This window comes from Physeter macrocephalus, chromosome 4 (assembly GCF_002837175.3).
Source record: "Physeter macrocephalus isolate SW-GA chromosome 4, ASM283717v5, whole genome shotgun sequence".
In the NCBI taxonomy this organism is placed as follows: Eukaryota; Metazoa; Chordata; class Mammalia; order Artiodactyla; family Physeteridae; genus Physeter; species Physeter macrocephalus.
The window spans coordinates 138,985,131-138,997,686 of NC_041217.1; the positions used below are offsets into that span (position 1 = coordinate 138,985,131).

The 12,556-nt window shown below is 36.7% G+C and overlaps 1 protein-coding gene across 13 annotated transcripts in view; it reads left to right on the forward strand.

Annotated features, from left to right (window-relative positions):
• Positions 1-12,556, forward strand: part of IFT25 (intraflagellar transport 25) — a 37,692-nt gene that overhangs the window by 8,698 nt on the left and 16,438 nt on the right. For 5 of the 13 annotated variants that reach the window (XM_028489370.2, XM_028489378.2, XM_028489375.1 and 2 more), the window contains exons 2-3: positions 6,640-6,711; positions 7,422-7,534. In XM_028489370.2, coding sequence (XP_028345171.2) covers positions 6,640-6,711; positions 7,422-7,534 — 185 coding nt within the window. Of the gene's footprint in view, positions 1-1,755; positions 1,776-2,660; positions 2,739-4,240; positions 5,268-6,639; positions 6,712-7,421; positions 7,535-12,556 lie in introns of those variants that run through there. The other 8 variants (XM_028489373.2, XM_028489372.2, XM_028489374.1 and 5 more) reach the window with 6 other exon arrangements.

The window sequence follows — 12,556 nt, forward strand, 5'->3', positions numbered from 1 at the left end:
ATAGGTTTTGGGTCGTCGTGTTTTCATTGTCATTTGCTTCTAGGTATTTTTTGATTTCCTCTTTGATTTCTTCAGTGATCTCTTGGTTATTTAGTAATGTATTATTTAGCCTCCATGTGTTTGTATTTTTTTACAGTTTTTTTCCTGTAATTGATATTTAGTCTCAGAGCGTTGTCATCAGAAAAGATACTTGATACGATTTCAATTTTGTTAAATTTACCAAGGCTTGATTTGTGACCCAAGATATGGTCTATCCTGGAGAATGTTTCAAGAGCACTTGAGAAGAAAGTGTATTCTGTTGTTTTTGGTTGGAATGTCCTATAAGTATCAGTTAAGTCCATCTTGTTTAATGTATCATTTAAAGCTTGTGTTTCCTTATTTATTTTCATTTTGGATGATCTGTCCATTGGTGAAAGTGGGGTGTTGAAGTCCCCTACTATTGTGTTACTGTCAATTTCCCCTTTTATGGCTGTTAGCATTTGCCTTATGTATTGAGGTGCTCCTATATTGGGTGCATAAATATTTATAATTGTTATGTTTTCTTCTTGGGTTGATCCCTTGATCATTATGCAGTGTCCTTACTTATCTCTTGTAACAGTCTTTATTTTAAAGTCTATTTTATCTGCTCTGAGTTTTGCTACTCCAGCTTTCTTGTGATTTCCATTCACATGGAATGTCTTATTCCATCACCTCACTTTCAGTCTGTATGTGTCCCTAGGTCTGAAGTGGGTCTCTTGTAGACAGCATATGACCTCACTTTCAGTCTGTATGTGTCCCTAGGTCTGAAGTGGGTCTCTTGTAGACAGCATATGTACAGGTCTTGTGTTTGTATCCATTCAGCCAGTCTATGTCTTTTGGTTGGAGCATTTAATCTATTTACATTTAAGGTAATTATCGATATGTATGTTCCTATTACCATTTTCTTAATTGTTCTGGGTTTGTTTTTGTAGGTCTTTTCCTTCTCTTGTGTTTCCTGCCTAAAGAAGTTCCTTTATTATTTGTTGTGAAGCTGGTTTGGTGGAGCTGAATTCTCTTAACTTTTGCTTATCTGTAAAGGTTTTATTTTTTCCGTAGAATCTGAATGAGATCCTTGCTGGGTAGAGTAATCTTGGTTGTAGGTTTTTCCCTTTCATCACTTTAAATATGTCCTGCCACTCCTTTCTGGCTGCAGAGTTTCTGCTGAAAAATCAGCTGTTAACCTTATGGGGATTCCCTTGTATGTTGTTTGTTGCTTTTCCCTTGCTGCTTTTAATATTTTTTCTTTGTATTTAATTTTTGATAGTTTGATTAGTATGTGTCTCTGCGTGTTTCTCCTTGGGTTTATCTTGTATGGGACTCTCTATGCTTCCTGGAGTTGGGTGACTATTTCCTTTCCCATGTTTGGGAAGTTTTTGACTGTAATCTCTTCAAATATTTTCTCAGACCCTTTCTTTTTCTCTTCTTCTTCTGGGATCCCTATATTTCGAATGTTGGTGCATTTAATGTTGTCCCAGAGGTCTCTGAGACTGTCCTCAATTCTTTTCATTCTTTTTTCTTTTTTGTGCTCCCTGGCAGTTATTTCCACCATTTTATCTTGCAGCTCACTTATCTGTTCTTCTGCCTCAGTTATTCTCTTATTGATTCCTTCTAGAGTATTTTTAATTTCAGTAATTGTGTTGTTCATCACTGTTTGCTCTTTACTTCTTCTAGATCCTTGTTAAATGTTTCTTGTATTTTCTCCATTGTGTTTCTGAGATTTTGAATCATCTTTATCATCACTCTGAATTCATTTTCAGGTAGGTTGCCTATTTCATCTAAATTTATTTGGTCTTGTAGGTTTTTACCTTGCTCCTTTGTCTGTAATGTATTTATTTGTCATTTCATTTTTTTTGTTTTCTTGGTGGGTGGTGCTGTATTCCTGTCTTACTGGTTGTTTGGCCTGAGACATCCAGCACTGGAGTTTGCAGGCAGTTGGATAGAGCTGGGTCTTGGTGCTGAGATGAGGACCTCCAGGAGGCCTCACACGATTGATATCCCCTGGGGTCTGAGGTTCTCTGTTAGTCTAGCGGTTTGGACTCAGAGCTCCCACCACAGGAGCTTGGGCCCGACCTCTGGCCTGGGGACCAAGATCCCGCAAGCCAGTCACTGGGGGTTCCTCCCTTCCCCTTAGGTGTCCGCGGTCCCTCACCGGTGCCTGGTAGGTGCCCTAGATGTGAGGAGATGCAAATTCTGTATCTCCCTAGTATGCCATCTTGACTCTGCCCCATCCTTACTATCTTACTCTACTTTGAATTAATAGCATATCACTTCATGTTCAACACAAGAACTTTACAAAAGTACTTCACAGAAAGTACAGTGTCATTTACCTTTCTATTGCCTTTTGTGTTATTATATTTATTACTTCTGCATCTATTAAATTTCTACCATTCATTGATAATGTTTTCACTTTAGTCAGTAGTCTTTTTTTTTTTTTTTCTTCTGGCCACACCACACAGCATGTGAGGTCTTAGTTCCCTGACCAGGGATCAAACCTGTGCCCCCTGCAGTGGAAGTGCAGAGTTTTAACCACTGGATTGCCAGGGAAGTCCCCTACTCAGTAGCCTCTTAAAGAAATTTTAAGAATATTCTTTTATGTTAGCAATATATTTGCCATCTTCAGTTCTCTTCATTCCTTCCCACAGATCCAGGATTCAACTTGGAATCATATCCCTCCAGCCTAAAGTACTTCATTTAATATTTTTTGTACTGTGGGTCTACTGGTAACAAATACTTTCAGTTTTTCTTTGTCTTTATTTTGCCTTCATCTTTTTTTTTGGCTGCATTAGTCTTCGTTGCTGCATGCGGGCTTTCACTAGTTGCAGCAAGCAGGGGCTACTCTTCGTTGCAGTGCATGGGCTTCTCATTGCAGTGGCTTCTCTTGTTGCAGAGCATGGGCTCTAGGTGCACGGGCTCAGTAGTTGTGGCACGCAGGCCCTAGAGTGCACGGGCTTCAGTGGTTGCGGCTCGTGGACTCTAGGGCATGTGGGCTTCATTAGTTGTGGCTCATGGGCTCTAGAGCGCAGGCTCAGTAGTTGTGGCACACGGCCTTAGTTGCTCCATGGACGTGGGATCTTCCTGGACCAGGGATTGAACCCATGTCCCCTGCATTGGCAGGCAGATTCTTAACCACTGCACCACCAGGGAAGTCGCTGCCTTCACTTTTAAAGGATATTTTTGCTGGGTATAGGATTCTATACTTTTTCTTTCAGCACGTCAAGGATGTCATTCCATTTTCTTTTGGCTTCCATTGTTAATGATAAGTCAGTTTTGATTCTTCTTGTTGTTTTTCTGCATATAATGTGTTTTTTGCTCGACTGCTTTTAACTTTTTCTCTTTTCTTTAATTTTCAACAATTGAGTAAGGTGTGCCTAGGAGAGATCTTCTTTGTACTTATGCAACTTATGGTTCACCGAACTTCTTGGATCTGTTGGTTTATGTCTTTCATAGATTTTGGAAAATTTTCAGCCCTATCTCCTTAAATTATTCTTCTGTATTATTCTCTTTCTCCTCTCCTTCTGGGATTCTAGTTACATGTATTTCAGACTAGTTTGATATTGTTTCACAGGTATATGATGCTCTGTTATTTTCATTTTTTTCCCCTCTGTTTCATTTTGGATATTTCTATTGACTTATCTTTAAATTCACTGACCTTTTCTTGTGCTGTGTCCAATCTGATGTTAAACCCATCTAATGAATTCTTTATTTCAGATATGGTATTTTTCAGTTCTAGAATTTCCACTGTGTTCTTTTTTATAGTTTCCATTTCTCTGCTAAAATTCCCTTTCTGTTCATCCATTTTATCCATCTTTTCACTGAATTCTCTAATCAATTTATAATTCCCACACCTGGGTCATCTGTAGATCTGCTTCAAATGACTTTTTTTAAAGTTTTTAATTTTTTTTTTTTTTTTTTCAGTGGTATGCGGGCCTCCCTCTGCTGCGGCCTCTCCCATTGCGGAGCACAGGCTCCGGACGCGCAGGCTCAGCGGCCATGGCTCACGGGCCCAGCCACTCCGCGGCATGTGGGATCTTCCCGGACCGGGGCGCGGACCCGGTTCCCCTGCATCGGCAGGCGGACGCGCAACCACTGCGCCACCAGGGAAGCCCTAAAGTTTTTAATTTTTAAAAAGTTTTTATTTTTAAATTTTTTATTGAAGTATAGTTTCTCTACAATATTGTCTTAATTTCAGGTGTACAGTGTAGTGATTCAGTATTTTTACAGATTATACTCCACTAAAAGTTATTAAAAGATAATGGCTATAATTCCTTGTGCTATTCAGATGAGTTTGCATGTTCAACATTGTGTTCAAAAGAATGGTAGACACTGAAGTAGACAATGTTTTTTCTCAGAGAGAACACACCATTTTCTTTGTCTGGTAGCTAGGATATGGGGCAGATCATTTCAGTCCAACTAGGGGTTATGCTGGGATTGTACCAAGTTGTAGTTTTATTTAAATTGTTTCAGTTTACCTCTGATTTCACATATTTGAGAGTGAGATCAGTTCCTTCCTTCATCAGGGGTTTGGGATCTAAGTACCCAAGACCATAGAAATATTTCTTTGCTTTTTAGCTCACACCCAGTTTCCTGTGAAACTCCACTTAAGGGTTGATTTCCTTGATCTGATTAGAGTTGAGCTGGGTGGGGGCTGGGTTACTTAGTTGCACTTCAACTCTGCTGTAGGTAACAACATTGATAAATCTCAAACATAATGATGAGTGAAAGAAGCCACATACAAATGAATACAAACTGTATGATTTCCGTGTACATAAAGTTCAGGTGAAATTAATCTGTAGCATTAGAAATAAGAACCATGCTACCTTTGGGAAGGAGAGAGGGGTAGTGACTAGGCGGGGGCATAAGAAGGGCTTGTCTCAAATGCTGGTGATGTTCTGTCTCTTTACCTGGGTGGTGGTTACCTGGGTGTGTTTACTTTGTGAAAATCTATTGCACCATATACTTATGATTTGTGTTCTTTTCTGTATGTGTGTTATAGTTCAAAAATAAAAAAGAAGATGTATATGGTGGGGGAGGAGCTCTTGCACAAAAAAACAAGGTTAAAAAGAAAAATTAAGCTATAGATAGAAGATATTTACAATGCTGTAACAAAGGACTTGTATCCAGGATATTTTGTTTTAGATTTTTCTACAAATCAAAAAGAAAAAGACAGAAGGAGAAAAATCAACCCAATAGAAAATGAGCAAAGGATAAGAAAAAGAGAAGAGGCCTGAATAGCCCATAAACATGAAAAGGTATTCAGCCTCACTAGTAATCCTGGAAATACAAATTAAAACCTTATTGAGGGCTTCCCTGGTGGCACAGTGTTTAAGAATCCGCCTGCCGATGCAGGGGACACGGGTTTGATCCCTGGTCCAGGAAGATCTCACATGCTGCAGAGCAACTAAGCCCATGCGCCAGAACTACTGAGCCTGCACTCTAGAGCCCCCAAGCCACAACTACTGAGCCCATGTGCTGCAACTGCTAAAGCCCATGTGCCTAGAGCTTGTGCTCCACAACAAGAGAAACCACCGCAATGAGAAGCCCACGCACCACCATGAAGAGTAGCCCCCGTTTGCCGCAACTAGAGAAAGCCCGCATGCAGCAGTGAAGACCCAACACAGCCAAAAATAAATAAATAAATAAATAAATAAAATAAATTTATTTAAAAAAAACTTATTGCGATACCATTTCACACCAATGAGATTGGCTAAAGCTAAAATGTCTAACAATACCAAGTTGGTGAGAATATGAGGGAGCAGAAAGTTTCATGCGCTGCTAATGGTAATGTAAATTGTTATAATTTAGAGATCAAATAGATCAGTTATTGACTTGGAGATAGTGATTCTAAATTTCTACAATTCTACTTCTACAAAGAAAGATACTCTATTATAAAGATCTTCTCCCACATTTGCCAATGGATACATGCACAAGGATGTGCATTGCAAATTTGTTTATAATAGCAAAATATTGGAAACAGACCTAAATATCCATCATTAGAGAAATGGAGAAATACCTTACAGCAGTTAAAATGAATAAAGTAGATTTACATGTATCAACATAATAAAATCTTGAAAACATAATATTGAATGAAAAAAGCAAGTAGCAAGGGGTATATATACTGTGAAAACATCTAAGTTTTAAAAGAACAGTACATATTGATACATATATGGTAAAAGTATAAAAATATAGTCAGGGACTTCCCTGGCAGTCCAGTGGTTAAGACTTTGCACTTCCGCTGCAGCGGGTGGGTTCGATCCCTGGTTGGGGAACTAAGATCCCGCATGCTGAGTGACTTGGCCAATAAATAAATAAATAAATAAATAAAAATATAGGAAGGTTATTCACCAATTTCAGAATAGCTGTTACCCCTGGTCAAGGAAGAGAATAAGGACAGTAAGGGGCTACTTATTTCTTAAAAAAAAAAAAGTACCTATGGAAAAATGTTAACATCAAATCTGGGAAGTCAGTACATAGCTGTTTAAAAAGTGTAATATTCGCTCTACCTTGTTGTTTATTTGAAATAGTTTGTTGTTTTTTTTTAAGTTAGACTGGGGCTAAGCTATGAGGTGTATTGGAAGCCTTTCTTCCTTTTCCAAACACTCTTCATCTTTTAATTCTTTATAGATACAGCTTTCCCCATCACTTTTGCATCTGTATATTGGCTTGTGCCTTATCACCAGTAGATCAAGGAGAAGGGTGAGTGCTGATTTAATCTTCTATGATCTTCCTTGTGTCTTACCCTCCTGGGTTCATAGTAGAGCTCAACAATATCTTTTCACTATGCTTTTTATCAGACTTAAAATATTACTCTCCAACAGAAATGTGTTTAAGTTCATGAACCAAATGACTGATTTATAATTTAAAAATAAGTGAAAAGTTATCTTCTCTCATTTCACATTTCTGCTCAAAAATAAATACCAATCGTAAAGTATTTTTTAAGATTTAAATAATATTGCTTGCTATTTCAATTGATAAGTGTATGGATAAATAATTATAAAGCGTCTGTTTTTATACTCTTCATTTTTTTAAATTTCTGAATTCATAACTATATAAACACTTTTTAAAAACTTACCTACTAAGTCATGTCACTCTAGCGTATTAACTGTTTCCATATAATTATTGAGGGTTTTTAATTTTAGAAACAGAAAAATTATGTTGGTGTCAGGGACTTCTTTTGTGGATTAGAGTAGTGCAAATACTCATATCTCACAGATTATCCCTGGGAGAGGTCAGAAGTTTACATAAGTAAATAAACATGTTAAGAGTCCCTCCCACTTGTTGAATAATTTGTTTGGTAAGCTTTGTGCTAGGCAACAGGCTTTCTCTCTCTTCCTTTGCTCAAGATAAAATTCAGAGAATAAAAAGGTTGCTTTTGTTGTTATTGTTTTGTTTTGTTTTCCTTGCAGGTTAAATACTTTAAGATGAGAAACATTGATGTTTGTTTGAGCTCTGAAGGGACTGAAGTGATTTTAGCTACATCAAGTGATGAAAAACACCCACCTGAAAATATAATTGATGGGTAAGAGTTACTGTTCTTTCTTCCTTAGTCTTAATATTAGGTCAGTGAACCCCCTGAGTACTGAGATTATGTGTTTTACAACAACTAGCACTGTTAAACATAGTTTAATAAATGTCTGGTGAACTAAATTACCTGACCACCCACTTTAGTACCATCCCTGGCGCTAATTCAGTTGTGTATATTTAGGGTCTTGATCCTTTTTTTTTTTTTTTAAATTTCTTTATTTAATTTCTTTATTTTTGGCTGTGTTGGGTCTTCATTGCTGCGCGCGGGCTTTCTCTAGTTGTGACGAGTGGGGGCTGCTCTTAGTTGCGGTGCACAGGCTTCTCATTGCAGTGGCTTCTCTCATTGCGGAGCACGGGCTCTAGGTGTGTGGGCTTCAGTAGCTGTGGCACATGGGTTCAGTAGTTGTGGTGTGTGGGCTCTAGAGCACAAGCTCAGTAGTTGTGGTGCACGGGCTTAGTTGCTCTGCGGCATGTGGGATCTTCCCTGACCAGGGCTCAAGCCCATGTCCCCTGCATTGGCAGGTGGATTCTTAACCACTGTGCCACCAGGGAAGTCCCTGATCCTTTTCTTTATGAATTCCTAAACTGAACTTTTTATAAAAATAGTTTTTAAAGATGTGATCTAACAAGGCAAAACTTCAAACAACAGCTACCTCATTTTATGGAAGTATACATTTTAATATCTGGTTATGGTTTTATTCCAAGTTTTTCTTGGTAAATAGGAATATAAACAGTATGACTTACTATCTACTGCCTATTTTCTTTCTGGTCTAAGCAACATCCTTGCTGAACTGAATGCTTCACTTCTTGCTATCTACCTGCATTGTTTGGTTCTCAGCTTCTTGATATCATTCCAGTTACCACTCTTCACTGTACTAGAGCTTATTCTAGGTAGGGATAGATATCATTCTCAGACTTTTAAATTCCAGGAAAAAAGTAGTTAATGGAAGAACTTCTTTTTTTTAAAATTGAGGTATATGGGACTTACCTGGTGGTCCAGTGGTTAAGACTCTACACTTCCATTACAGGGGGCGTGGGTTCAGTCCCTGGTTGGGGAAGTAAGTTCCCACATGCTGCAGCCAAAAAATTAAAAAAAAAAATTGAAGTATAGTTGCTTTACAATATTATGTAAGTTTCAGGTGTACACTATAGCAATACACAATTTTTAAAGGTTATACTCCATTTATAGTTATTGTAAAATATTGGCTATAATTCCTGTGTTGTACAATATATCCTTGTAGCTTAATTATTTTATACATAGTAGTTTGTACCTCTTAGTCCCCCAGCCCTATCTTGCCCCTCTCCACTTCCCTCTCCCCACTAATTTGTTCCCTTTATCTGTCTCTTTCTTTTTTGTTATATTCACTAGTTTGTTTTGTTTTGTTTTTTAGATTTTGCATATAAGTGGTATACAGTATTTGTCTTTCTCTGTCTGACTTATTTCATTAAGCAGATACCCTCCAAGTCCATCCAAGAAAAACTCCTTTTTTATTAGTTCTGACAATTTTATTACCCTCTTGAGTTCTCTTTCTTGGTATTTGTACAGTGATCTGAGTTTGACTCATAGAATCATATAATTTTAGAGCTGGAAGGACTTATGAGTTCATCTTATCGAAACCTTTCATTTAGACTTGTGGTAAGAGAGGTCTAAAGAGGTCAGGTACTAGTTTTAACTATTGAAGGCAGAGCCAGTTGTAACATAGATCTCATGGCTCTTTGTGTTCTATTGTGAGGTCCATGTATCTGTATAAAATTCTAATAATTGGACCTGCTCCTTTAAGCCCAGTTCTTACCTCCTCTCTGACTGACATCTGTCCCTTTCCCTCAGGTAGGATAGTTTCCCTTTTTGGTGGGCTCCAGTAGAATTTGATATATACCTCTATTATCTTATTTATTCCTTTATTATATAATTATTTATTTTTAATGTATGTCTCCCCTCTCAACTGGAAATTTCTAGAAGTCAGAGACTATGACTTCATCTTTGACTCCACAGTGTCTTAAAATGTTTGTGGAGTAGCTTGTGAATTAGACCATCAAAGATTAGTCATACATACACTCACACATATACACATACATACACACATACTTACATATATGCATCTGTTAATATATATTTGCATAGGGCTTTATAGTTTTATAGATATTATGTCATTTGACCCTCACAGTAAGCTTGGGGAGTAAGAGGCCAAAAAAAAAAAGTATTTTCAACCTCATTATAAAGGTGATGAAAAAAATGATTAGAGGTAAAATGACTTACTCAAAATCATACAGATAAGCAAGTGTCAGAATCAAAACTAACGCTCATGTCTTCTAACTCCCAGTTTCTAAAACTTAAGGTTTGAATAAAAAACTTAATATATGTGCCTCTTAATCCTTCTTAGTTTTTTATTTCCTGGAATTCAGGTAATAGTTATTTATATCACTCTGCCTAAGAGTAGAGATATAAATGTGGGAACTGCTATGAGGATCACAGACCTATAGAGATTTACCTTAAATCGTTTGCCAGAAATAGAGATCTTTCAAAAAATACATCTTGTTTTTGATTGGAGATAAATCAAATTTTCAAGGCAAGATCAATTTACCTTACACCCTTTTGGTGACCTTTCTTTCAAGGGAATATGTTTATAGATCATTAAGATTGGCTGTTATATGTAACATAATATTTTAGACTTTATCAGTCCATACTAATGAATAAGTACATAATATTTTTTAGATTAGACAAAGACCCTTAATACAGAAAACTATATGGAGTAAAGTAGTTACTGACCCGATAACTGAACAGAGCACATCAGAAACTTTTAATTCATATGCATTTCCAACAAATACAATTAGATTTTATATAGTAGATAGTAAAATTTATTCTTTGCTCATAAATTGATTTATCTAAATGGAAGTAACAATAGAATTATTTGGAGAAAACAGTGCTATAAATTTGCCCCTAATGGATAGTGCTTCCAATTCTAAATTTCCTCAGAAATAGAGTTTTAAAAAGTGATTATATTTCTACTTCCTCTTGACTCTACTTTTGACCCCTGGTATTTAACATGTCAATGAAAAAGGAGAAAAATTCTACACAAAAAAAATGAGTTAGAAAAAGTAGAAGAGAGAGAGAATTGGTTCCTTTGGCATAATGTAAAAGAATGAGAGATTTACAGTTAAAATTCCTGGGTAAGTGAACTATGTGTGTTACTTTGGGCTATATGTGTTATTCTTTGAGCCTCAGTTTCCTGGTCTGAAAAATGGGGATAATACCACCTTCCCTGACTACCTCAGAGTTGTGAAAAAATTACATGACTTTTTTTATTATCACATGAGAGGATAGATGTTGAACAGTCAATAGCTATAAGGCCTTGTTTTAAAGGAAACTACTATTTTGATGACTTCATTTTACTTAATTATAGGAATTCAGTTATGTTATTTTAAAATCCAAGTGCATCTCTACATATCTTTATGTTATTAAATTGATCATGTTCATTAAAAGCACCCAAGAGAAAACATAGGGCAAGTAAAAATTGTTTAATTTATTTAAATAAAATTTTAAACCATATAAATATAAATAAAAAGAAATTGTGAAATAGTAAGCATAGTATAAAAAAATCAAGAATTGTGAGTTAGAGACCTGGATTCTGTTTTTTTCTTTTTTGTAACACCTTTATTGACATATTATTCTCATACCATAAAATTCAACCGTTTAAGATATACAATTCAGTGGCTTCCAGCATATTCAGAGTTATGCAGCCATCCGCACAATCCATTTCAGCACCCCAAAAAGCAACCTCACACACTTTCATTGTCATCCCCTATCCCCATGAGCCCTAGACAACCACAGATCTACTTTCTGTCCCTACAGATTTGCTTATCCTGACATTTCATATCAATGGAATAATACATATGTTGTCTTTGGACTGCCTTCTTTCACTTACATGTTTTCAAGGCTCATCCATGTTGTAGCATGTATCAGTGCTTCATTCATTTTTATTGCCAAATAATTCCATTGTATGTATATGGCAAATTTTATTTACCCATTCATGAGTTGATGGATATCTGAATTGTTTCTACTTTTTGGCTGAATTTTCCCCAGTTTTATTAAAGAATACCAACTTACAGATCCAAGGAACTCAGCAAACCCTAAGCAGGATGAATAAGAGACCATATCATAACCAAACTGCTGAAAAACAAAGATAGAGAAAAAAATTTTTAAACAACTGGAGCAAAAAAATACATTACATACAGGGGTACAGTGGTACCAGTGACAGCCAACTTTGCATCACAAGCAATGGAATTCAGGTGACAATGGAACCATATCTTTAAAATGCTGGGGAAAAAAGAGAAACAAATAAGAAACCTGTCAACCCAGAATTCTGTGTCTAGTTAAAATATCACTAAAAAATATAGGATATAAGAAAGACTTTTCACTTACCACAAACAGACTTGCATCACAGGAAATGCTAAAGAAAGTTCTTCAGGTTGAAATGATAAAATACTAGATGGAAATTCAAACATTCAGGAAGAAAGTAAGTGCATTGGAAATTGTAAATATTTCAGTAAATATAAAAGACTATCTTTACTTTTTTTTTTTTTTTTTTTTTTTGTGGTATGCAGGCCTCTCACTGTTGTGGCCTCTCCCGTTGAGGAGCACAGGCTCCGAACGTGCAGGCTTAGCGGCCATGGCTCACGGGCCCAGCCACTCCGCGGCATGTGGGATCTTCCCGGACCAGGGCACAAACCCATGTCCCCTGCATTGGCAGGCGGACTCTCAACCACTGTGCCACCAGGGAAGCCCAGACTGTCTTTTCTTTTAATAATTTTGAAAGACAACTAATCACTTAATGGGAAAAAACATTTTGTATTGTGGGATTTATTATATATGTGTGTGTAAAATATATTAAAACAATGGCACAAAAGTGGAGTTCAGCACAAATTGACTGTCATGAGGTTTGATAACCTTGAGAGCAGCCACTAAAAATAAGAGGTATAGTTAAATAACTAATAAAGGAATTAAGCAGCATTAAAACTT